Genomic DNA, 25,702 nt, shown 5'->3' with positions numbered 1-25,702 from the left:
AAAGATTTTTCTGCACAGCTGTTGTTGTTTAGGTGTTGACCTGGGTTTTTACTCTCCCCCTACCATTCGCCTCATCCTTTCATTGGCTGCATATTCTGCATATATAAGGCACCTTCACACAAATAAAACCAGTTTATATGTTTTTGCTCTTTCAGCCTTCATTGCCTTTTCCTGTGGTTGTCTTTTTGAATGTGCAACTTGGTTCTTCAAAGCAATGCGCCAACTAGCCCAGCAAGAAGTTCTTCTAAACTACGGTTAGAGTTGCATTAAGTTTTGTTACACAAGAAGCATGTGCAAATCAATACTGGCAACGAAGCTCTCAGGTTATCTACAGCCAATCTTCTGATCATGCAACTCAGCCTCATCACAGCAACATAACAATTGTTCCTAGGGCAAATGTGTCAGACGAAAGGATTGCCGTAGTTACGTACTGTGTTCTAAGACAAGAACCCCTTAATGAAATTACTATACATCTCTTAAATAATAATATTTGGGGTTTTACGTGCCAAAACCACTTTCTGATTAAGAGGCACGCCGTAGTGGAGGACTCCGGAAATTTTGACCACCTGGGGTTCTTTAACGTGCACCTAAATCTAAGCACACGGGTGTTTTAGCATTTCGCCCCCATCGAAATGCGGCCGCCGTGGCCGGGATTCGATCACGCGACCTCGTGCTCAGCAGCCCAACACCATAGCCACTGAGCAACCACGGCGGGTTACTATACATCTCTTCCACCCAAGGATGAAAAGATTGTATGGACTGCACATACCATTTGATAAATTGGCTAGGTCACTCTCATGGTCTCCAGGTACGGAAATTGGGTTTGTGGTGGAATATTTCATGTGTGTTTGTTTTACGATAAGTTTGGTCTAAGAGCATGCATTGCTGTATGAAGCTGTGTGCATTATCAATCCTGAGAAGACTCCAAGAACTGCTGCAAGCATAAAAGCTACACTGGCCACTTTATGTGATGGACTTGTACATTTACTTGTACTTGGACTTGTACATACAACCCCTTATACATTTCACGCGTACGTTTGCAGTGTTATTTCCATCAAAAATACTTTGAAAAGGCACGTGTTGGTCAATAAACCCACACATGCTACCTGAAAGCCTCATATACATGTATGTGCGTGTGTGTGTTATGTGGTGCGGTGCACAGGCGGTACAGAACAAACCGGCTGCGAAGGCGCTCAGAGAGGTGGATTGAGCTAAAAGGCTTATATATACAGGTCATATCATTAGAAGCTAACAAACACTGACACCAAGGACAACATAGGGGAAATTACTTGTGCTTAATAAATGAAATAAAGAAACAATAAATTAATGGAAATTAAAGTGGATGAAAAAACAATACAGGGTGTTTCAGCGAACACTTTTAAAAATCTTTAAAGGTTGCCTGTGGCAGATATCACAATTCTAGTTCATGAGCTGGTCTACTCGAAGCGGTGGACAATACTTGCAAAAAAAATTGAGATCCAAAATCGACTAATTAATAAAAAATCACTAATCAAGTTTAACTAATTACATTATGTCCCACATTGCAATTTACAAATTCTAGCCGTGGAGTTCACAAGGAATTGTGAACTCCACGTGGAACAAATTTTCAAGATGAACCAATTTCGAGATAAATTCCCGAACTTTGCGGAGAAATGCATTGGCGTTCCAGTTAATTTGTAAACAAAACGTAATTTCATGCACTGATGCAGACAAGTAACAGGAACGGCAATGCATTTCTCCGCAAAGGTCGGGAATTTATATCTCGAAACTGGTGTCGTGCTGGGAATTTGTTCCAAGTGGATCCGCCTTGCGAAGCCCACTGCTAGAATTTATGAATTGCAATATGGGGTCATAAGATAATTAGCTAAAAAGTTAGTTAATTCATGTTAATTAGTCAATTTTGCATTTCAATTTTTTGTGCAAGTAGTGTCCGTCGCTTTCAGTAAACTGGCTCATCAACTAGAATCGAGCTATCTGCCACAGGCAACCTTTAAGAAATTTGGAAGTGTTCGCTGAAACACCCTGTGTGTGTGTGCGTGCGTGTGGGCAAGAGGAGGAGGAGGAGGTCAAATGGTTTGCAGTTTGCCTCTCCACTTGAGAAATAGTTGGTAGGCCACTGAAGGGGGCTTGTTGTCATGATGTGCAACATCTGCGAGATCGGAGCGCCACACGATTTAGTGTGCCAAGAAGATGACGACATGCTGCATGGGTTTGCTGTGAGAGCATGTGCCGAGCATCACAATGAAAACAAAAATTTTCAAATCAAAGTCCACGGGTCAGTTTGAGAAGGGGAAGGCAGCTAAGAGTGCAGAGGTGGGAGCTGGTCAGGTGCTTGGACCCAAGCTCATGAGGCCTCTAGCAAGCGGGCTCTGCTCTAGCGGGCTCTGCTCTTCCCAATGGCCTGTCCTCTCCCGATGACGACATGGCAGGATCCGTGAGAGGAAGGTGGTTGGGGAGCGGAGGAACAGGCTTGACGGTCGCCTGGACCTGGGCTAGCAGAGGCCTCCACCCAGAATGTGGATCCTCATGACAATAACTTGTGGCATCTCTTCCACTGTGAGAAGTGGGCCGTGTTTCAACAAGCAGATAGCTGTAGGAGTCGACCATCCATGACCATCCACGACCATCCTTTGCTTGAATATTTTACACAAGAAACTTACACATGGTGAACTCTTTTCTTACAATGGTTCATTGAAAATGATGATTCTGACCTTGTAATTGGCACATTGAATTAATCATGATGGCATTGAGCCCAAATGATTTAAGCCCGTATAGATTGTTGCATGCTCTTTGTTTCTACTGTTCAAGCATCAGCACAGTTTGTTGCTTTTAATATAAAGTGTCTGGTTGTTTATTTCTGCCCCCAAGGCAACATCTCAGTTGTTAACATAATACACAAACCAATTCATTACACTCCCGAGTTCCTAGGTACTTTAATCAATACATTGCTCTTAACACTTTTTAATATTAACTCTGAAGCGGTTAAGTAACTTATTCATCCCGGATATAAAGGCAGATGCATATGACACTGCATTAAAGTAGTTTAAGCACATTATTGCCATCAGTTTTTGTGGAAATTCCCACCAATTTGGTTTTGATGTTTGTGTCAACACAGACAACGAAAAGCACCCGTTAAGTGCACTCTGAATACTGTGAGTCAACACGAGCATTCAGGATGCAGCATTAATATGCCAACCTACCACATGGCGCTCCATCTTCACCTTTGTGTGTAGGCCAATAAAGAAGGTTTTATCATAAGAAGATGGTTACTTTCTACACTTACATGGAGATACTGCCTTCAGCATTTAACTGGTTTTTCAACTGACTTGAAAAGCAATCATGTTCCTGAGTGGTCTACAAGTCTGAAGAGAATAAGAGTGCAGGGATGCAATAAAATGCAGAACAAAGAAGAAGAAAAAAATTGAACACTTAGATTACAAGCTTTTGCAGAAGAAGCCTGTCACATGTTTCAGACATTAAAAAAAAAAACATTTCTAAGAATATGTGCTTATGAATAGCAGTAAAGTATGCACAGAAAGAATCGCAAATAAAAATAGTTGGGGTAGTATATTACAATTAACAAAAATGGCCCATTCATAGGCTTTCTATAAAAATGCTAATTTCCCATTTTTTCCTTGTGTTGTCACTCTGTGCAATAAACAGAAATATTTATTAATGGTATAAAATGTACAAAGGCAGAAATAACCTTCCGTTCAAAAATTATTTCAAAGTTGGAATGCCATGCAATATCATAAGCTGGGCTTTCCCCCTTGTTTGCACGTCTTTCATATTGAAGCAAAGACCATATGCACTGGAATAACAAGCTTGGTTCCAGTGTATGGTGTGATCTTTTCTGTAATACAAAAATTTTGTTGAAAACAAGGAACTGTTGGGACACTCTGCGACTCCTTATCTGAACACAACCAGTACTCATGCTTGCTAGCAACACATATATGCAGTACTTATACATAAAGCATGGGGAATGGAAACAGTTGTCTTTCAGATGACATGAACTGCAAAATGCAGTTTGCATACCTCGCTCCAGCATCCGTACTGCCTCCATAAGACTTGGAACCAGTAGCCTATTAACAATAAATCCCGGAGTGTCCTGTAAAAGTGAATACAGTAAGACCTCGTTATATTCGGATTTCACAGGATGGAAAAAAAATGTCTGAATTAACCGAATGTAGAATTAGTGAGGGTATCAAGAAAACAATAAAACAAATGCTTACTACATAAACAAGCTTTCATTTGCTGAGTGAATGAGCAAATCCTCTTTCTATGTTGCACAAAAGCAGTATAGAAGCTGCAATTCTCGTCATCTGGTGACTGATTGGCTCTCTCAGCAGGAAAAGTCATGCGACTTCCTTCGCAGCATAGCTGCGGCGCGCGCCCTCATCAGAGACGCACTTTTCACTACGACACGCACATCCCGATTATTTTTTTTGCCAGTCAGCTGGTCGCCAACAGATTGTCCGTCCATCACGATGTAGCCGATGTTCTCCATTTTTGACAGCTTTGCACCAAGTCAAAACAAAACAACTGTTAGGTGCAACCGCTGCGGACGAAACCATGACCACTAGCGACAAGATCATGGATGGCCGGGTCTACGCAGTTTTAAAGACATGCGGTCAATGCGCGCACCGAGTAAAAAAAACTACTGCTTGCTGAAAAAAAAAAAAAATGCAGCCGCTATCGACGTGATCGTAGACGGCGGCCTTGCTGTTCTGAAGGCACACAGCCGGCACGCACACTGATTCAAAATGAAACTACTGTTTGCTGCAACCGCTGTGGATGAAACTGTGGCGGCTAACGACGCGATCATAGATAGCGACTACACAGTTATGAAGGCAAGCAGCTAATGCTGTGTTATGTGCAGCGGTAAACACAATAATAAAGGCTTTAAACACACACACAAGCACGAAGCATTCTGGCATTGCTCTCCTTCACGTGTGATTTCCGCTGATGACTATAGCGATGCAGACCCAGCCGCTTTGCTTCGGTTGGACGCTAAAGCCATTTTTGCTCTTTTGAGTTGCACCTTTGCGGCACTTGCCGAGCTATGAGAGTTGTTCGAATTAATGAGAGCTTGATTGCATTAAATAATACATATGCCTGGCGGGACCAGAGGACGAGTCCGAGTTATCCAATTTTAATAATTAACGGGGGCATAATTAAAGGGCTCCTGAAACGGTTCAGACAAATTTTGTAGATGCGTAGGGTACAGCTAAAGTTTATCATTGGCACCACGACTTGTGCGAAGCGTCGTATCTTAAGAGAGCTATGGACGATTACAAGTTACCTTCCTCCATATTCATGCATTTTCTCCTCAACTCGTTCGCCAAATGATCGGGGCTAAGCTCCGCCTTCACTGGCTCTGCATCATGATGGCACGTCATTGTTGTCTACTTCGGTTTCTCTAGGAGTGAGTGCGCGAAGCCTCTCCAACATCTTCGCCAGCTGCTTGGCAGTCGACCATAAGCAAGAGCTATCGAAGCAGCGTGCGTTGCGACCATTCTGTCGCAGCGCCGAACATGTCTGGTATTCTGGTAACCACAGGCGAGCTGGGCGTTTCGACGGATGGGTGGAGGCATAAACTCAAGCTGATGAAGGAACTTTAGCGTAGGCATACATGAGCAGCCTGATGAGTCTGCACGATCCAGCTACCTGTTGGTGCAGAGTTTAACCAGCCAAACAAAGAGCTAATATTGCTCTAACCAAGTGTAAAACATTTTAAGCATATACAAAAACAATGTGTTAACAATTACGCTCCTGCGAAAAATTTATACCAGCAGCAAAGAAGAATACACTTTGTTACTGCTACTGTGTTTGGATGAGCTCTGTATCACCAGGTGGCTGCACCGTGCAGACGTTTGCGCTTCTGCTCATCCTGTGAAATGGCACAGTCAGACGGCCAGGCCCTGTCCCCTTGCGCTTGCATTTACCCAAACACCAGACTTGCAAAACGCTATTGGGGTAGTAATCCTCCAGTGTAAAGTGACGGCCGCAAACACTCAAATCCTGGCGCCAATCGGATAGCGACAGTATGATGCGCTGCAGCCACTCCGCTTGTCTGCTGCCTTGCACAGGGACACGATGTCGCAGCTTGACATATTGCCAGTTGCTGCGTTTGCAGCCCAGAAAGCAACAAAGGCGAATCATGGTGCTCGCGAAAAGACTGAGACAGACACTGACTGCGGACCTGTCGTCAAAACGGTGCACCTTGTAACACAAGCAGACGACACTTGCTGCGTGCCGGAAGTGCTTAAGCGTAGCGAAAATTGTTCTTGTGCATTCTCTGTTACCTTTATTTTTATAGAAACAAATTAACTAACATTCCAACTATTACATCATTTGTTCACCATAAAGTTTCAAAAATTATTGATGACGTGCCCTGGGCAGCCAGTAGGATAACCCGCCCTACTAGCGTCACTAGGGTAATTTAAGCCGAATGGTTAGGGGTGGCTGAAAATGCAGCCGAGCGGTGTGCTGCGATCTGCAGCGATATAAGTTTTTAAAACCTTATAATAAATTACATGCTTTACAAGGTGCACTTAGATGCATCAATTAATGATCAGAAGGACCCACTCTAACGACTCGGTACTTTTGTACAAAATCGTCAAAATCGTTTCAGGGTCCCTTTAACGAGGTTTTACCGTATACAACAAAAGACAAAGTGACAGTGCATTTTTGATTTGCTAAGCCTCTCTCAAGCTTTTGTAAAGCACTCATGAGCCCTCCTGTAGAATTTTGCCATTCCTGCGTCGCATTGACACCACAAGTGTGAAGGGTGGGGAGATTGATCAATAAATTTTCTCATTAATGTATTAATGATTTAAGAGTGGTGCAAGTGGAATATGGCTTTTTGCAGTGGATTTTGTAGCAGGAAAAGCTGCTATTCGAAGCGGCAAATGGTGCTTTATCGGGGCTTATGTGGGCTTCACATAAACTTCACCACTTCACATAAAGGACTGATTGATTGATGAATATACAATTTAGTACAAATGCTCAAATTATCTCAAATTTTTCTGTGTATGCATAGTGCACATGGATGCACTGAAAAAGACCATATATTTATGTAATGCACCTTTGGAAAGGTGAAAGTGTTATTGCTGCTCTCCATCAGACTGTCCAACATAGAGAGATGTGACATTAACACATTCCTTGCTAAAACCTTTTTCAATCAGAGCATTCTAATAGGTAAGTGACAGGAGGGCTTAAAGGAACTTTTGCACTGAAGTCCATCTGAGCTCATTATTGTTCAAGATGATGCTCAAATACATTAAGAGACTCCCCATAGGCATTCATATTCACATTGATCACAGAAGAATTCAGTAGAAATGAGCATCTATACACACAAACTTATTTACACTCGGGTGTTAAGACAGTTAAATACTGACACTGCAATGACCAAATTCTTTAATGCTAAAAAGTAACCTTTTGCAGCTACCAATAAGGATGAACATGCTGTTTGCAACAGCTAAAAAACTCCTATTTAATAGAATTTAATAGAACGGTTGCTCAGAACTTGCATGTATATCCTACACATACTGAATTTCTCACTATCTGCATTACAAAGAAATTGCTTTGACCTGCATATGCAAGATAGAATAGTTATCTCACTCTGGAGGACACATACTGGGTAATTAGAGCTGCAACAGTGCTAGTTCCTGGATTATATAAAAAAGCCAGAACCAATTAAGTGTTTTCATTACTCAAAGGCTGGCACGATTAACCTGCTCAAATATTTTAGTTGATGGCACAAATAACCACAAAGCCGACACTCTTGGTGAGCTTCTCCAATTGATTAGAGGTTTCCCTTATTTGCTGCACGAATGACATAATACCAGAGAGTATGCCTTTCATCTGCTGACAGCCTACAACCCATTTTGGGATATCCAGGTAGAGTTCACAATCGGCCAAAGACAAGGGCTATAGGTAGCATATGCTGCTATAAGAAGCTTAAAAGGAGACCTGCTAAAGATTATTATTCCCCTGGATACTACACTGTCCGGAATTCTTTGTTTCCCTCGCATCTTTCACGTGTAGCGTAACAAAGCTAAGCCTTATCTGGCTACAGAAGCTTGTTTTCACCTTGCACACAACAGTTGTCTTGCCGAGAGCCTTGCCCCATGCTTGCATTTTCTGGAATGTGTCTTCACTTGTCTCAGAGATTCGCACAACCTGCATAGTTAAACCCATAGTCAAAGAAACAACTTTTACAAGCCCAGCACAGATGGATATAATCAGGCTTGTTCTGTAACCAGCTTCTTGCTATCCCGTCACGAAGACTACGATGCAGTAATACAAGCACTTTGTAATACTGTGCTCCTTAAAATAATGACCTGTGTTAACAGCAGGCAAACAAGCAGGCTATGTCAGAAGCCCTTTCATTTTAAATAAAGAACAAAAGAAAAAGGAAGATAATAAAATCAGTTACCATTAGCACAACCCCACAATGTAGCTGCAACAGCCTATTACTCCTAATGACTAAACAAATAAGGAAAAGGTTAACCGAAATAAATAAAACTATAAGAGAACAGATGAGTAGGAAATTTGGGAGCTTGCCTGCCACAAAAAATGTTCTAATCTTTGTTCTTGCTTTCAACTAGTATTCAACAAATTATTTAGGGTGCTCTGTCAATTGTCAGTATTTTTTCTAAGATTTAAAAGGTTTAGAGCTTCATTCATGAGGGGTGCTCATAAGTTCGTGTTATTCCCATAAAGAGACAGATTAACTCTTTCTTTACCAGGCCCAAAGAAGTTGATCAAGTTGATCCAGTTTCTCGACACATTGTTAAACATTTCTGTTGGAATTATTCTACTAGCAAAGCCATGCACCATATGAAATGATAGCTGAACTTTACCTATTGGTGAGATTTGAGAATTTTTGGCAGATTGGGCAGTCTGGAAAAATTAAACTTCAGCTTGGGGTATCATCGAAACTAGCCTCCAGTGCTCCCGACACTTCCTCAATCAAATGATTCAAAATACGTGCTTTGGTCGACTTGGCAACATCATTTTTAAATTACAGCAGCAGTGAAGACACAGAAGGTTCTGTCAGGTTGTCTAATTTTCTGATCCGATATCTAGGCTGTTTCAATGATGTCTCAAACAACGGTAGATGCTCATTAGTGCATGTTATTTTGATAATTGTGCCCGACTAATATCAAGTGCAACTTTGGGTTGCTTTTAGCCATAAATGTTTCGACAGTGTATGTACAAATTATTAAAAGCGATCCATCCCTGCGTATGGGGTTTTCACTCACACAAAAGCGCCAATTTCAGGCTGACCTTCGACTTAAAACTTGAATAGCAGTCTAATCTCTTACTTTTGGACATCACCTGTGCAAATGCCCTTACTCATTACTGTACAATATTGAGCAACACTGCAAATTACTGTACAGGTACTGTACAATGCACAACTAGACCAGCCTGCTTGCACAGAAAAGCTGTAGTAGGGAAACTTGTGCGAGTTGGTGGAGGTCATATTTGACAAGCAGCAGTGCCAACTAGACAAGGGAGAAGACAAGAGTATCACAACATGAGCACTTGTGTTGTGATCGTTATACTAAAAATAGCAAATTATTACTTTCATTCGTGTTTCTTGAGGTCCTTCTTTGTTGTTCCACATAACAATTCTCGAAAACTCTCTGAGCAATTATTCCTGCTTGACTTACATTCAAAGCACCAGTAATTAGGCTGCAATTTATGTATCACTGTATACACTGCGACTACTAAGTCTTGAAATAAAACATTCAAGCATAAAAGCATAGAAAATGAACAGATTTTTATGGGTAAGGAAAGAGTTAGGTGATGAGAATTGGGTGGAAGCTTAATCTGAGCCCTATCTGATGTAAGCCTGCAACACTATCTATTCAGCATTAACCTACCAATCAGAAAGCACTAAAGCCTTCACTTGCGCATCAATTTATGGTTCACTATCAAGTGATGGTAGGCCCCTCCGTTCATCTTTGTAGCTTGTTTGGCCACACTGTAATCACCCAAGCCATTTCACAATGGTGTCACAGGTTGGGGCATTGAAACCATACAGTGCCACAAACTTGGCATGATTCTCCTTGGCAATGGGTAACTTAAAATGCTGAAAGCGTTTCATTGCTCGTGCTTCAACCTACTTTAGCAATGGACACTGCCATTTTTGTTTTAATACGAGGGGTGTTCGTATCTCGTATCTAGGGGTGTTCTGTGGTACTATATAGAACAATATTTCTATCCTGCTAAAATTAGAGACATATGTGCTCATTTTGATGCCTGTCATGTATGTCTGCTCCAAATTCATGGTACCAATAAAAAGAATTTTATAAATGCTCCTCGTAATGCAAGAAAATGACAAGCTGAAGATGTCATGTCTGTGGTTCTTTAACTACCCATCCTACAGCTTAGAAGGATGAAAGCTGTGAGACTTTCCTATTTCCATTATATGAAATAGTAGTAGTCTGGGAGCTGGCATGTGCATCTTTTGAGGGTAATATGCAGAAAGTAGTGCCAAGATATGTAAAACGGCTCAATTGCTTGACCATTTATGTGTAAAAATAGCCAAGTGATGTACCTCAGCCTTCTACAGAATGATGTTTTTCCCTCTCTCTTGTGTTTTGAAAACATTTCATGGGAACACAGGAAAAAAGAAAAAGAAAAGAAAGCACTGCAATATGCAGCTTCTCCACCTGGATTTTTTTGTCATTTATCAAAGCAACATTTGGAATAAGCTACCATAGCTTATGTGCTTCTAACAAACTGCGATATGTTCCAATGCTCAGATCACTTGAGGTAGTATTGATTTTTTAACTTTTCAGAATAGCAAGTAAAATATTGGCAGAAAAATAAGTGCTGTACACTACAAACCTGCAACTGTGTGCTTGTTTAAGCAACATGGATAACACTACAACTACTACTACACCTAAATATTTTTTATGCTGCTGAGAAATGCTAAAACAGCTGCAAATAAGGAGTGAAAGCGTAACATCCACATGCTGAGCTGAAGCATACAACCAACCTCTAGAAGTTTCATCACTGGCACAGGATTGAAGAAATGAAGGCCACCAAAACGATCTTTTCGTGATGTGCCACTAGCAATCTCTGCTATGGGCAGTGATGAGGTGTTGCTCGTAAATATGGTAGACCTTAAGAGGGCGAGAGGAAACAAACACAAAAATGGTTTGCCACATTTTTAATCAGTATGCAATCTCTATTGCGAGATACCCCCCTCCCCCCCAACAGCATCAGTAACATTTCCAAATGTCTCGAGTGGATTAGAGTATCATAGTCATAATATTTACAAAAAAACTGACTACCAAATGGTGCTATAAATTATTTTTACACAATCTAAATGCTTTTCAATCTTGCTACGCAAATGCAGCTAGAAGACTGGCCCATAGTGTACAAATTGTCTATTATTATTAGGCAAGTGTTGATAAAGGTACCATGTGGGTTATTTCACAATGGAGACCTATGATCAAGCATGGTAAAGCTTCCCTAGTAATTATCTTCAATGGACCTTTTTAAAAACTCAGTTTTCACAAGTGACCGTTCATTCGAGTTAAACCTGAATGCATGGGCTTGCCAATAGGCACAAGAACTTTGTAGTTGCTCATTCAAGTGACAAGTTTGTTTAAGTGGTACTCAATTTAGTGGTACTTCACTATATATGTATTTTGTCGGAGTAGCACTTACGGGCCTGCTGTTTTGTCAAGTGCTGCAAAGAGCTTCTTTTTGACATCAATGTTTTCAATTATGGCCTCCACAACAAGGTCAGTGTTCTTGACAGCTTCTTCTGCAGAGGTGCTCAACACTATATTAGACAGTGTCATCTGCACAAACTCTTCCCTTGCCTGGAATTACAAAAAATAATGTAAAACAACATATTTTACACATTAATAATCTCTTCACAAGAAAGGTGCCATAAGTAACACACACAAATGAAGTAATTTATGCATGTCCATGTAATGTAACAATGACAACAGTTAAAAGCGGGCACCGACCACGAAAGCTTATAAAAGGAAAGATGTTTCGGTTCCCGCATGGGAGCCTTGTTCGTAATGAAGTTGAGGGCAGAAATGGTCCAGTTATGTAGGCTTTAAGATGTGATGTAGGCAAAGTGCGCACACGTGGGCAAAGTTGCCATCATTGCGATTAAGTGTTTGCTTCGTGGTCTGGGTTGTCAGGGATTCAAGGAAAAGCCCAAGAAACCCAGTTCGTTTCTTTTTCCATTATTTTTTCGTTGTCCCAGTGTATTTCATGGCGAATAGTTTCTGAGTGTTCGGCGAGACATTCAAAGATACATTTTTCTTTTTTATGTCGTACATGTGCTGCTTCAGTCTTTGCTGAAAATTACTTGTCTTGCTAAGGTAACTTTGATCACACTCTGCACATGGGATTCGGTAGAAAATGCCTGGGAATTGCTCTTTAGGTAGCTTGCCTTTAATGTTTATGAGGGAGTGTCTTAACATTTTTGTTCACACATGCGCTACTTGTACACTGTAGGGGCTTAGAACCCGTGCCAAGTGCTCGCTGATCCCAGGAACATATGGCACAGGAGCATGACTCTTGGGATGGGCGCTGCTGGTGCGTGCAGGAAGTGCTAGCTGATGTTCCACAGAACACACAAACGAGTCAGGGTAGCCGCTTTCAGAGAGATCCCGATCCACATGCTGTATGTGAGCAGCGATGTCTTCTGGTTTTTTGCAGATCCTGTTAGCGCAATTCACAAGCGAGGTGACTACAGACTTCCTATGGGAGACTGGGCTTGCAGAATTAAAAGCAAATATCGACCTGTGTGGGTACTCTTTTTTTACACGCTGAAGGACAAGCTATTTCCTTCGCGCTTGACGAGGATGTCGAAGAAAGGAAGGCTGGCCGTGCTGCTGCTCCTCTACAGTAAACTTGACTGCCTCATTCATGCCATTCAAGTGTCCTGTGAAAGCTGTCAATGCCTCCTTCTTGACTATGCTGAAGCAATCGTCTACATATCGTAGAAAGGTTTTGGACACAGGGCTGAATAAACTGAGTGCGCATTGTTCAAGCCATTCCATCATAAGGTTTGCTGGCATAATTGATACGGCAACACCCATTGCTGTCCCATGTACCTGCCTTTAAAAGGAGCCCTCGAATGTGAAATATGTGTTTTCGAGGCAAAACCTCAGCAGCTGCCTCAAATCCTGAACGTCAATAGGAGTACGCTCAGGCAAACTTACATCCGTTTCAAGGGCTGAGACACCTGCTTCGACTGCCAAGTCCGTAGGTATGCTGGTGTACAAAGACTTTATCTAGTTCAATTACTCACAGGGAACCCCGATCATGAGAAGGAAATATACAGAAGAATAAAAATCAGTTGGAGTCCATATGGCAGGCATTACCAAATCTTGGCTGGAAGCTTACCATTGTCACTGAAAAGTGTACAATCATTGCATTCTAGTGGTGCTAACATATGAGGCAGAAACTTGGAGGTTAACAAAGAAGCTCGAGAACAAGTTATAGACTGCGCAAAGAGCAATAGTACAAAAACTGTTAGGGGTAACGTTAAGAGAGAGGAAGAGAGCGGTGTGGATCAGAGAGCAAACGGGGATAGCCTATATTCTAGCTGACATTAAGAGGGAAAAGAGCTGGGCAGGCCATGTAATGCATAGGGTAGATAAGTGGTGGACCATTAGAGCTACAGAATGGGTGCCAAGTGAAGGGAAGCACAGTCGAGGACGGCAGAAAACTAGGTGGGGGTGATGAAATTAGGAAATTTTCAGGCGCAAGTTGGAATGACCTAGGGCAAGAAAGGGTAATTGTAAATCATAGGGGAAGGCCTTTCTCCTGCAGTGGACATAAAAATTGGCTGATGATGATTACAAATATTTGATAATGCAAACATACGAATATGTGTTAAATGTACATCAGGTTATCACCAAATCAAACGAGAACTTCCTTATGACATGTGAGGTTGCATATTTAGGATTATACCATTTGTTTTCGAGGTCTTTGATATTTTTTTTAAGGGCATGTAGTGTGCGGCTCTACATGCACTTTACACAAATGTATGTTTGTGTTAGTTAATGTTAACTTATGCAGTTAACTTCCGATTCAGACGCACTACAAAGAGCGACACGCACCTGAATCGGTTGTTGAAAACTGCCGATTCACAAGCAATACCTGGCAACGCACCAAAACAGTTGAGCAGCTTACACATGCACTCTGCCACTGCTGCACTGTACTCTGCCAACACCACCAGCTCATGCACTCTGGCGACCTGTTTTCTTTTCTGGGCATTGGTGCACGCAAGACACTGTGCCTTGCATAAAGTTTCCTACAAAAATTAGGAAACAATATGGTTTCTTGGTCGAAGGCACTTGTGGTACGAAGGTACATGCGGTACATGCTGTGCCGTCTGACTGCGTCCACAATAATTTGCGGCACATGTGCAGCCAAAGGACCACAATTTATAACAATCCATTCAATTTTTTTATTCCTTTCACCCTTCATCATTAGCTCTGACAAAGCTGTGCCACCGTTATCACTGTTATCACAAGTGTAAGTGGTCATCACACTGACAAACGCACAGCAGAAAACAATCTTTCACAGTCCATTAGACGTGCCGTTATATATCCTGTTATAAGCAGAACTACGTGCTCTGTGAAGCTCCTCTGCCAGGTGTGTATACAATAACAGTGATGTCACGCAACTTCTGATAGCAATGGACACCACTGCAACTTAAAGGCAACAAAGTTTCACTTTCACTAAATTGGTAATAAATGAACAGTATACACTATTAGCAGCCTTTTAACAGCATCTAATCAGATGACATGTGCACCTAGTGGTTAGCAGATATGAAGCAAGCCTCAACACAGTGCCTCTGAGATTCTTTATCATGCCGGGGGCAGCCGCAAACAGAGGCTAATCTTAGGAGGTCATGCCAAGCAGCTGCACATTCCGGGTCATGTTTCACTTCCAGTGAGCAGTAATGATTGTGTTCTTTTTTTTTTGTCAGTTTCTGTATCAAAAACAACAACTTTTGCGAGCCTTTCATCATGTGACTAATGAGTGAGTGAATGAAGAAACTTTATTGCAGGTCCGGCGAGGACGCGAACTCATCGCGCACCCGGCTAGTCCCACGTCTGGACCGGCAGGTCTAGCTCACTGGCCTGGTCGCGGGCATGCCGGACAGCCAGGATTTGCTTGTCTAGAGCAGGGCTATGCAGAAGCGAGTCCCACTCCTCCTTGATGAACTTGGGGTATGTCAACCCGCACTCCCAGAGCATGTGTGCCAGAGTGGAGGTATGCCCGCAGGACCAGTAGGCATCGTCGCGATTAACGTCGAGGTAAGCCTCGTGGAGAACGGACAAACAGGGATATGTGCTGGTCTGTAGAAGTCTAAGTGAAATGGCTTGTACCCTATTCAACTTAGGGTGAGGGGGTGGAAAGGCCCTTCTAGACATGTAGAAGAATTTAATAACTTCGTTCTGAGTAGCGGGAGCGTCCCTGTGGCCGTAGGGAGGAAAGGAAGTCGGCGCTCCTTTTAGAAGAAGCACAGTCGGTGAAGTGACGCGCAACCTCGTGAGCACTCATTGAGATTCGGGGGAGCACCCTTGACTGACCCTACGTGAGCGGGAACCTAGTGAATCGAATGATGCATGAGAGCATATGGACTCAAGCCGCTAAGACAAACAGCTTGCTTGGCGACTAATCATGGGACTAATTACATTTAAAATGGGAATATGCAAATATGTACATAGAAGTTTCTTAGAAGTGCAACGATATCCCCCTTGACCTAAATTATAGCTTCAATATTTGAGTCCGAGGGCTTAATGCACTTCCTTATTTAATTGTATTTCACAATACTCCTAAAGGACCTCGAAAGGGTATTACATAAGGGGGTTTGCTTTACATGTGCTTTAGGACATTGGCGCAAGCAGAAAGAAAGCTTCTGAGAGTTTTCTGCTGCGGCGTTTGTCTTTAGCTTTCGGAAAACGGCTGTCACAATTGTATCGTGATCATCATGTCTATTGTAAAAAGTGTAAAATTTTCGTTGTCTGAAAATTCATAACGGTGCTATGGTGCTAATCAACAGTACAGCCTATAAAAATATTAATTTTACCACCAAATTTGTTTTCTCGCATCAAAACAAATGCCTACTATTGTCTCAAAAATCAAGGCCAGAAGTCGCAGACATTTTTATCAAATAGCTCTTTAGAAAATGAAAACCTTCCGTAACTTGCACTGCCTAACTGTCGAGAACCACACCAAAACTTCAGTGCACACCTCTCTAAAAGAACACACACACCTTCTTGTCATCAGCGAACTTCTTCTTCGCAACCCGCTTCACACTTTCCTCGATGCGGACCTTGGACTTGTCGAGGACTTCGTTCGATACGTCGACAAGGACAACCTGGTGGCCCGTTTGGGAGGCGACCTAGGGCAATACAAGACACAAATCATTGCACACTATACTGTTCGCAAAGTGCGCACAAGGTGTAAATTGTGATTCGCGATGACCTTCGTTGGGTTAATGTAAGAACAAGCAGCTATTATACATGCCTGCGCGATCCCGGCTCCCATGGACCCGCCTCCGACGATGACAACATGCTTAATTGCTGTCCGGGCGATGGACGACGAAGAAAAGGCACGAGAAGAAAGGTAGGTCGCAAGCATGACCTATGGCAACTTTCCCAAACCCGTCACAACAGGCCGAACCAGCAAACAGCACTGATAAAAACGGGCGCACGCGCTCATCGACTGATTACTGCGCATAGAACAGGTGAGAACAGGTCAAACGGCTACACATAGAATAAAGACTAAGGCTGCGTTCACACTTGGTCTCAGAGCAGGCGGAAGCGGAAAAAACTTGACAAAATCCGCCCGCCTAGGCGGAGAAACGGGCGGAAAACCAGGCGGCGAAAAAATCGGTCTCGGACCGATTTTTTCGCCCAGGCGAAGCGGAAAGACGTTCCGCTTTACCGGAAGCTGCAATCGCGTGTAAACATCCGGTCGAGAACTTGCGGTCGTAAACATGGCACCGAAAGTGTCGGCTGCTATGCTCATCGACGCCGTCAAAAGCCACCCCGTGCTCTATGACAAGACCCACCATCTGTACAAAGACACGCACCACAAGAATGATATTTGGGCCAAGATAGCCGAAGAGCTGGGAGTAAGCAGTAAGTACTCGCACATTTTCTCTCGCTACGCTGGTGGTGCTTTGTGGGTATAGTTTCGGAAGTAACTTATGCCGAGAATGCTTGATCAGCGCCGCTGTTAGGAGCAAGTGCGCGCCGTGCTTTCGTCTCATTTCCTTTACTTGCCATTGTAATACTTACTGGTTTATTTTGCGCCAAAAGCTGAAGCAACGCATGCAGAAACCGTGTCTACAGCTCCTAGCACCGTGTGGACTGTAACACATAGGGTCGAATGGGTATATCGCTGTTTATGTCGCCGCACCGCAAGCCAAGAATCCTGGCAAGTAAATCCAAAACATCGAATGTAGGCATGCTGAACTTGGGCAGTTGCTATATGCAAAAATTTCGAATGAATAAATGAGGTGCATGTTGCACGCACGCTCAGCCTGTGTCGCGAGCGCAACCGAACAAAGGTGACACTATATGCCGTTTTCTTTTTTTTTTTTTTTTTTTGTTAAGCAAATGGCACTCCAGCCAAATTCAACTTTGTACATGCAAATTCAGCCATTGTGTTTTATAACAGCTGCTCAGGTGACAGCATGTGGTCCTAAAGAATACGGCTATGCATTCGCAAACAGTTCTCTCTTTTGCCACTACCCTTTGCACGGCAAAAAGTCTTGCCTTGATCACAGCATGTGTAGGTGGTTCACATTTGCTGGTGGCCCGTCATTTAAAATTGCAACTGTTGCGCAGGTGCATTATGCCAGAAGAAGTTTAAGAACCTCAAGGACACCTTCACAAAAACAAAAAATCAGATCAAGGATTCGATGAAAAGTGGCGCTGGTGCCCATGACGTGCCCCTCGTGAAGTGGAAGCACTTCGAAGCAATGACGGGCATAATGGAAGCTGTTTATCAGGAGCCAATGTAAGTCCTGTCTGTGTAGTCACAAACTTGCCTTGGAAGTTGTGTTTGCATGGTCAGCTGGGTTGTTGAGAGTAAGATAAGTTACCATGCAGCGTCATTTGATTTTATTTATTTGAAGGGCTGTTAGTGGCTTTATGTTACCTTTCTGGTATACTTGGCAAGCATGACGTTGTTCATAATATTCACCTCTGCTGCATTTTTTACTTGCTGCTTCTGCGAGCAGGAACTGCAAGGGTATCTGGTTTAACTGTTCTTCGGTGCCTTATTTCATATTTTACTTTTCTAGCTTGTGCAGCAACCTCGAATTTGGCTCCTTTGATGGGTAAGTGAATGACTTGACATGCATATTTGTAACATCTCTACAGTCTGTAGCGCATGCTAATTCACATATTCTTGAAACTGCATGACAACGCTCGCTGCTAGGCTGGCCCATAGTTGGTGACAACTTCAGCGTCAACCAGAAGGACACATCGTTAATGTGGCAGTATTTTGTAGGTATGACTTTTTTCTGATCATTAGTGGGCCTGATTGGAAGAAGGGCAATTGCACAGGCCAAATAGCTAGGATCCATATGTCTATCGCGAAGTACTACATTAAACTACCAATTTGAAACAGTGGGTAATCTAGGAATGCATAAGTTAAAGCTACATGTGTTGTGAACATTAAAATGTTTCAAATCCTCACGGTACTTTGCCTAAGCAAAAGATTCAGTGGCTTGTGCATAAATTGCCATCTCCGATTCTTAGAGTGTGCATAATAATTCAATGGTAGGGACGGTAATGAGCAAGTTCTGAGAATGTATTTTATTAGTCACTGTTTAAGCACCACACATTGTTAAATTGCACATTGATATCAGTAAGCACCAGCTGCAATTGGTTTAGTTGTTATTTATGCAGAATGATCGTAGCTGAAGGCCCAGCAGCAGCCAGTCACGATATTGAAGATGTACCAGCAACAGGAGATACAGACGACTTCGAAGAGATGGTGGTGCCAGAAAGTTTAGAAAGTGCACCGCATACAGACACACAACCTGCAAGCAAGACAACGGAATGGTAAATGTCATTATGGTATAAAGTTCCCTAAAAAACAGCAAGTTTTTTTTTTCAGGCAGCCTGACAATGCAGAAAGTGATATTGAGCCAGAAGTGGTGCTTGACACAACTGAAACGTATGTAGGACTAGGTGCCCCTACCCATTTATGTATACATTGCCAAAATTAGCTCACCAACTTCTTCCCTTACAGGGTACCAAGACCAAGAAAAGTGGCAAAGACATCCAAAAATCCCCAGCGGTAATGTAGGAATTGGTTTTGTGATAGTCAACAGTAGTGGAGACATCCTTTCCTTTGCAGCCCCGATGGCAGCGTTCCCTCCAATGCGGCAGTTGCTGCCGCATGCCTTGACCACCTGAAGGCAGTTGGAAAAGAGCGCCGACAAAAAGAGGAGACCCGGGACACTGTCTACCATTTCTGCATGGCAGCTGCTGGATTTTTACGGTCACTGCCACCTGATGACCAATTTGACTGTATGTGTTCCATCCAAGCCACCATTCAAGAAAAAGTAATGGAAGTGAGGGCTCGGAGGAGCGAAAAATAGTCCTGAAAACATAGCTGCGTGGTATAATGTACATACACTGTTTTTTTCTCTGATATTTATCTGTGATATTTAAGTGCCATTGCGTGTTTGTCATCCACTTCTTACACAGTTGACTCCCATGTCGCTACCTATGCCAGCGCTCCCATACTGCCCCTTCCTCTGCAAAGGCGCTGAGTGGTCTGTGACTGTACATACAAACATGGATCTCAAATTCTTTGCCTCAACATATTGTGAAATGAAAATACATATAGAGCTGTGCTCAAATTTTACATTACTGATTATCGTAATTTTCAGAATATTTCCAGCTATGTCAGGTATTTAAGTTCTGGGCATTGTCTTGTTTTGAGATTCCACACTCATACTCAACAATCATTACCTAGCAGCCCTGTGGCCAGTTTTAGTCGCATTCCTTTTTTTTTCTGATAACATGTCGTATCCCAGAGCCTATAGTGCCTCGAACAAGTCCTCTATGGCAGAAAGTTAGTATCCGTCTCTTTCCCCTACTACTATATGTGATACTTAAGCTCTTGTGCAAATAACGATAAGGGCATGGCGTGTTCAACTCATCCTGCACTGCACAGAACTATACAGTACAAAGTTTTTACCTGTGATACGTATTTATTGAAAATACTAGTGATATTTAAGGCCTTGTCCAGGACAGTAAAAATAAGGGTTTGTTGTTCTTTGATCTCGATGCGTGGTGTACAGAACTGCACAGTACAATCTGCCAATTTTAAGATTTGTGTACCAAGTCTGTAGATGTGATGGTTAAGCTCATCTAAAGTTGTGAAGTAAGTGTTTGAAAAGCTCAGAACTGCGCGGTACATTTAGTACCCATTTTTTATCCTTTTGATATAAATTGTACACTCACGATCGTGGAAAAAAGGGCTAGTCATGCTGTGCACAGAGCTGCACAGCCTAGTGTTTGTATCCAGCTTTTCCTTGAAAGCGCCTTTTCTAAGCTGCACTATGTTTTTAATCAGAGTACTGTTTGCAATACGGTCACATGTATACAAGAAAGATTTATTGCAAATAAAGACTTACTTTCTATCTGGTGGTATCGATGATGCTGTCTTGCCAGGGGACCCTGCCATCATCAGAAATGAAGTACAGGCAAAGCTTGTCCCTCACAGCATAGGCTTGCCTAAACAAAAGTAAATGGGCAAGTGGCACAGTTAGACAACAGAAGTGTGTGCAGAAAATGTACTACGCTATGTTTATAATACAGTACATCGTTTTCTGTCAAGCATTAAAATAAAAGGTGATATTTGGGCTTAATCTGCCATTTAAATACTCAGAGATAATCACAAGGTTTAGAATGCTGGGCCAGAACAAAGTAGCTAATATGGCTTGTATACTATATCAGCAATGTATATGTTTCCAGATTGCTTTGTGCAAGACGCTGTACTGCAAAGCCAGAATTTGTTTATAAATTGTTATTGCGAGTCCTTTATTTTAATGTGTCAGAATATGAATGTCTTGGAGAACGCAATACTTTTGGCTAAAAGATAGTCTTCCAGCAAAGTAGGTTCGAACTACAAGTAGATAACAGATAAAAACAGCTGTTGCTAGAAAATAATTGCACCTGCAGCCAGAAATGCTTTTTAAGCGAATGGGCTATTCAGCTCGCACATTATTTTTCAGTATGAGATATGCTTATGCACAAATCCATAAAAAAAGACAACGCTCTGCAACACAGATGCAAGAGATCGTTTGTCAAACTAGAAATACCTGGTTGAGTTAAAGCCTGTAGACTGCAATGCAGACAAAGCATCTCTGCTGCCTTCTTCAGCTCTCCAGCTGCCTTCAGTCACTTGCCCTTGCCAATCCTCGCAGTCAGCAGTTCCTGGTGGACAGTAAACAGCTCGAGACCCAGGCGATTCATAAAGTAAAAAATTGTGTAGCGCTACACAAGCACACACAATTCTGTTCACATTATCGTCCTTTGCTTTAAATGGCCGTCGAAGAATTCGCCATCTTTGTGCCATAATGCCAAAAGCATTCTCCACCACTCTTCGAGCTCGGCTAAGTCTGTAGTTGAAAATTCTTCTCTGATGTCTCACTTCAAATGTCTGACTTGCATCAGATGTGTCGGCAAACAGTGGTTGAAGGGCTGTAACAATGTACAAGATAAACTTGATGTAAAAAAATTACAGAAAAGCAATGTGCCACTACAAGAACACACAGCACAAACGGCATAAAAAGACTATTGTAGCTTACTTTTGCGAGAATAAGGTCTCATCATGAAGGTCTTCAGAGGGAAAGCCTCATCTCCAACAAAAAAATAGGGCATCTTGCCAATGCTGCCAATCTCTGAGTCCTCAGGAATTCCAATTTGATTTGCCAAAATCAACTCCTGGAACTTGCTGCGTGCAAACACGCCACCATCCGACTCACTGCCGAAGTGCCCAATTTCGACATACAGGAACCTAAGGAAGTACACAAAACATTTTATATTAGAAGAAAATGCATGTACAAGTGTTGTCATTCGGTATATTTCAATATGTTCAAATGAATATATGGGTCAAACCTCCCATCAGTTTTATCTTCTAACATTCATCTCTTTTCTTTCAAGGAATAGCTAATGACGACGAGATTAACGTAGCGTAATCTGACTTTTGTGTTGTTTCTAACCGATGCATGAAATGGTTAATGGATATAAACACTAAAGATTTAAGTCCGAAGTCGTGTAGATCAAGAACCACTAATAGCCCACTTCCTTATTATCTTACCATTCACTTGGAATCTGGTAATTCTTAGTACACTAGGAGTAACTTGGTAACTAGGAGTCCACATCATGGCTAACCTAACTTGGTTGCTATATACCAAATACAATATTACCAATGTTAACCACATGCTTGGCTATTTATGCTCTAACTTCCCTACTGCGCTTCCTTTCTTAAATTAATGGCTGAACAACGCAAATCATCCGTACCTGTAACTTGCATCACTTATCGCAAGCAATGACTTGCTGAAACTACTTTTGTAGTTCCTGTTTAAGGTTCCTGATTTGGCAGGGCACTCAATGACCACGTGTTTGCCATCAATGGCTCCAATACAATGAGGCAAGTGCCACTTCTCTTCAAACTCGTTTGCAACCTAATGAAAAAAGCAGAATGAAACACTACTGAGCGAAATCCACATTATAAAACAGTAAAATCTCAGCCATTTGTGCAAAGCCTCAAGCAACACAATCTGAGGTAAATGTCGCTCTATAGTTTTGCTTTTACCTATGCAACACTAACTGTGCAGAACACACAGCCCATACTAAGTGTTGCAATTCACAGTCTGTGATTGAACTTTTACATGTTCAAGAACCCCAGGTTGTCCAGGTTAACCTGGAGTTCATTACATGGTACCTCATAATGAGAACATGGTTTTGGCACATAAAACCCCAGCATACAACATATAGTGCTACACTTATTGTTTCTTACATTCCGACTGCATGTACAGAACCTAAAGTAGGTACTGAGTAACAGTATGTGAAGCTCTTCAAACTTACATTGCTGAGCACATGCAAATCTCCGGGTTGCAATGCGTTAATACTCAATATCTGTGTCTCTATAGGAAATTGTGTCTTCTAGTTTTGCTTACTGCAGAAACGGAGGCTTTCAGTGCTGTTCCTAATGACTTAGTTATACAACTGCAGTAGTCTAATCTGCTTTAATACAGTTTGAATTTGATTAAGTAAGAAGCAAAATTAGGAAAGTACATACCTGTGTGTTTAACAAGATGCAAAATTTCAATCTATGTGTACTTATTTCATTTGGAAAAATCGAACCTTCTGAGCTGATGTATGAAGTGTGAATTCAGCTTCGCGATTTCTCCAAAACAGTAGCGTCTTCTCTACTACACTCACGTTCCCGAGCGCAGGGTAGGAACCTTTGTTGGGAACAGGTGAAACATCTTCGCTGAAGAGGTGCACAATGTGACATATGTACACTGAGAAGGGCAGAAAAGATGAGCACCCGTGTTGTCTGCCAACTCGTTTTGTCTAACTCCTGGGTATGTGTGTTAATTTGCTCGACGCTTCTAGCAAATAAATTTATAACTTGTGCAAAAATTAACATGCATTTTCATTGCGATTTTGACTTCAACCTTCATTTTGTAAATAATCAAGTAGGAAGCACTAGCCATGGCCAGTGTATGGTGACAGATTTTGTCATTTTCATCAGTTTTTTGCAATACAAAAAATGCATGCTATCATTTGGCATTTGAAGCTGTTTGGGCATGCGTGAATACTGGATCTTCAGTTCAAAGTGAATAGTGATTTAGGAGGAATATTTTCGAATCTAACGTATGTTGTGCGAAGTCGCGGCAAACTCCAATGAATTAGTAAACTTTTTTTATTTACCAAGGATAATTTGGGAGTTACGAAGTGAAACTGCTGTTTACTACTTCTGTGGAAGAATGAGATCCACATTTGGGCCAGTAGAACTTGTTAAGGAAATGTCGAAGGTATAAAGAGGTTAATTATAGCAAGACATGATTCATCTGCGTCTATGCACGCAAGAAGCTAATAAAAGGAACGCGAGAGTAAAACAGTGCACAAATTAAAAATAGAGACTTGAAATGACTAGAGGAAGTGTAAACACGAGATAGTGCGGCACAGAGGTTTTATTTTGGTTAGACGTCTCGGCTACAATTATTAGACGTATCCGCCTTTGTGGTGCTACCGTTGACGGCGCACGCCTCGCACGTAAACAAACTCATGCCGATCCGTTACAATAATCCTGCCCATTCTTGATGTGCTTCACGGCACGGCATTATGCTTCGCTGCACGACAAAACTGTACTGCGACAAAGGTTAATGAAAGGCGCCGATCATGACACTTTGTAAAAATGAATACTAATGTTTCTTTAGAAGCGAATATCTATTAACACAATATTCGAATATTCGCAAAGCCCAATTGTTTGTATATTCTACTTACCTTCAGCCACTCAGCTGCCGATGACGGACATTTTACATAAATAGGGCCAACGACCTCCCAGATGGCTTGACAGACCTCGGCAATTATCTTGCAGGCGGTAGACCGTCCAGCCAAGAAATTAAATGACGAGGTCCTTATTGTTTCGCCAGCTGCCAAAAATCTAACGGAAGAAAAACAAACACACGTACGCCTAGCTTTTAGTGAACCCATAACTCTTACTTCATATGCACGAAGACACCGCACAGGTGCACAAATTCGAAACCATCGTGCAATCGAAACACGGACATGACAGTGTGCTTACCTCACAGCCAAAGCTAGGCGGTGGTCTGGCGGAATGGCCTTGCGGAACTTGGTATTCGCTTTTGTTATTCTAGGCCCCACCAGTTCCAAAAGTCGATCAAAACTTCGCGGCGGCATCCTTAAATAGCTAGCAAAAAAAGAAAGCACAGTGTGAGCTTTCAACAAGACGAAACAACGAACTGTCAACAGTACTTACTCGCGGTAGTACTCAACGTCGCGTGACCTGAGGTGCGGCAACAAAGCGTTGGCGTGGCCCAACATCTCTCGCTTCTGCAAAGCTGGACGAACCCACCATCGCCGCTTCCGAGGTGGCCGCTTTTTCCGTTCTTCATTGTCCATTGACAGAAAGCAACTGGCCAGAAGTATCATAGTTACTTCCTCTTCCTCGTCCATTGCGCTCACTAAACTAAAGCTGCAGACGACAGACGCAGTTGCGCGAAACTAGCTTTTAGTAACTGATGGGTGAATGAATGAACGTATGTCTTGAAATAGCGTGATGAACAGTGCCACCACGCGGACAAACGTACGCAAGCTAGATGGATGTGGGCGAAAGCGGAAGTGGTTTCCGCTGCAGTGGCGAAACAAATGTGAACGTTTTGTACATGCGCGGAAAAGATTTTCCGGCCGCTTTGGCTTTTCCGCCCGCTTGCCGTTTCCCAAGTGTGAACGTAGCCTAACTTTGGCTACATGTGGCTAAAGCCCCTCCATACATGTTTCCGCCGACCAGGTTAAGTACACATCACATACGGCCAACCTGCTGTCCTGCTCCACGCTCCTCTCCCACTCACCCCCTTAGCTTCCGGCGGCAAGCGGAACTTACGTTGCTGCAGCTTCCTGTTACG

General features: G+C 42.4%; 3 protein-coding genes across 3 annotated transcripts in view; 2 read left to right on the top strand and 1 right to left on the bottom strand.

The window, feature by feature from the left end:
• Positions 1-25,644, bottom strand: part of LOC142581937 (hydroxyacyl-coenzyme A dehydrogenase, mitochondrial-like) — a 37,883-nt gene extending 12,239 nt beyond the window's left edge. The window contains exons 1-7 of the mRNA XM_075691376.1: positions 25,534-25,644; positions 16,537-16,793; positions 16,283-16,411; positions 11,692-11,849; positions 11,015-11,141; positions 8,095-8,184; positions 4,036-4,108 (exon numbers count right to left, since the gene is read on the bottom strand). Of these exons, the coding sequence (XP_075547491.1) occupies positions 4,036-4,108; positions 8,095-8,184; positions 11,015-11,141; positions 11,692-11,849; positions 16,283-16,411; positions 16,537-16,650 (691 nt within the window). The 5' untranslated portion in view covers positions 16,651-16,793; positions 25,534-25,644. The remainder of the gene's footprint in view (positions 1-4,035; positions 4,109-8,094; positions 8,185-11,014; positions 11,142-11,691; positions 11,850-16,282; positions 16,412-16,536; positions 16,794-25,533) is intronic.
• LOC142581957 (transcription factor Adf-1-like) lies at positions 16,800-19,015 on the top strand. Its single transcript, XM_075691394.1, has 5 exons — positions 16,800-17,153; positions 17,865-18,036; positions 18,323-18,358; positions 18,460-18,531; positions 18,933-19,015. The coding sequence occupies exons 1-4, from the start codon at positions 17,009-17,011 to the stop codon at positions 18,476-18,478; spliced, it is 372 nt and encodes a 123-aa protein (XP_075547509.1). The 5' UTR covers positions 16,800-17,008; the 3' UTR covers positions 18,479-18,531; positions 18,933-19,015.
• Positions 18,934-20,443, top strand: LOC142581948 (uncharacterized). Its single transcript, XM_075691384.1, has 4 exons — positions 18,934-19,088; positions 19,144-19,203; positions 19,279-19,326; positions 19,387-20,443. The coding sequence occupies exons 1-4, from the start codon at positions 18,934-18,936 to the stop codon at positions 19,628-19,630; spliced, it is 507 nt and encodes a 168-aa protein (XP_075547499.1). The 3' UTR covers positions 19,631-20,443.
• Positions 25,645-25,702: the final 58 nt, after the last annotated feature.

This window comes from Dermacentor variabilis, chromosome 1, assembly GCF_050947875.1.
Source record: "Dermacentor variabilis isolate Ectoservices chromosome 1, ASM5094787v1, whole genome shotgun sequence".
Lineage (NCBI taxonomy): Eukaryota > Metazoa > Arthropoda > Arachnida > Ixodida > Ixodidae > Dermacentor > Dermacentor variabilis.
This window is presented reverse-complemented; position numbering and strand designations above follow the sequence as displayed.

What these genes read in the sequence shown, in the direction of transcription:
- LOC142581957 (XM_075691394.1), top strand. Translation starts at nt 17,009, where the DNA reads ATGGCACCGAAAGTGTCGGCTGCTATGCTCATCGACGCCGTCAAAAGC. An exon ending in CGAAGAGCTGGGAGTAAGCA is followed by an intron (nt 17,154 to 17,864) that starts GTAAGTACTCGC and finishes ACTGTTGCGCAG; the next exon opens with GTGCATTATGCCAGAAGAAG. An exon ending in GCTGTTTATCAGGAGCCAAT is followed by an intron (nt 18,037 to 18,322) that starts GTAAGTCCTGTC and finishes TTACTTTTCTAG; the next exon opens with CTTGTGCAGCAACCTCGAAT.
- LOC142581948 (XM_075691384.1), top strand. Translation starts at nt 18,934, where the DNA reads ATGATCGTAGCTGAAGGCCCAGCAGCAGCCAGTCACGATATTGAAGAT. An exon ending in GTGCTTGACACAACTGAAAC is followed by an intron (nt 19,204 to 19,278) that starts GTATGTAGGACT and finishes CTTCCCTTACAG; the next exon opens with GGTACCAAGACCAAGAAAAG. An exon ending in ACATCCAAAAATCCCCAGCG is followed by an intron (nt 19,327 to 19,386) that starts GTAATGTAGGAA and finishes TTTCCTTTGCAG; the next exon opens with CCCCGATGGCAGCGTTCCCT.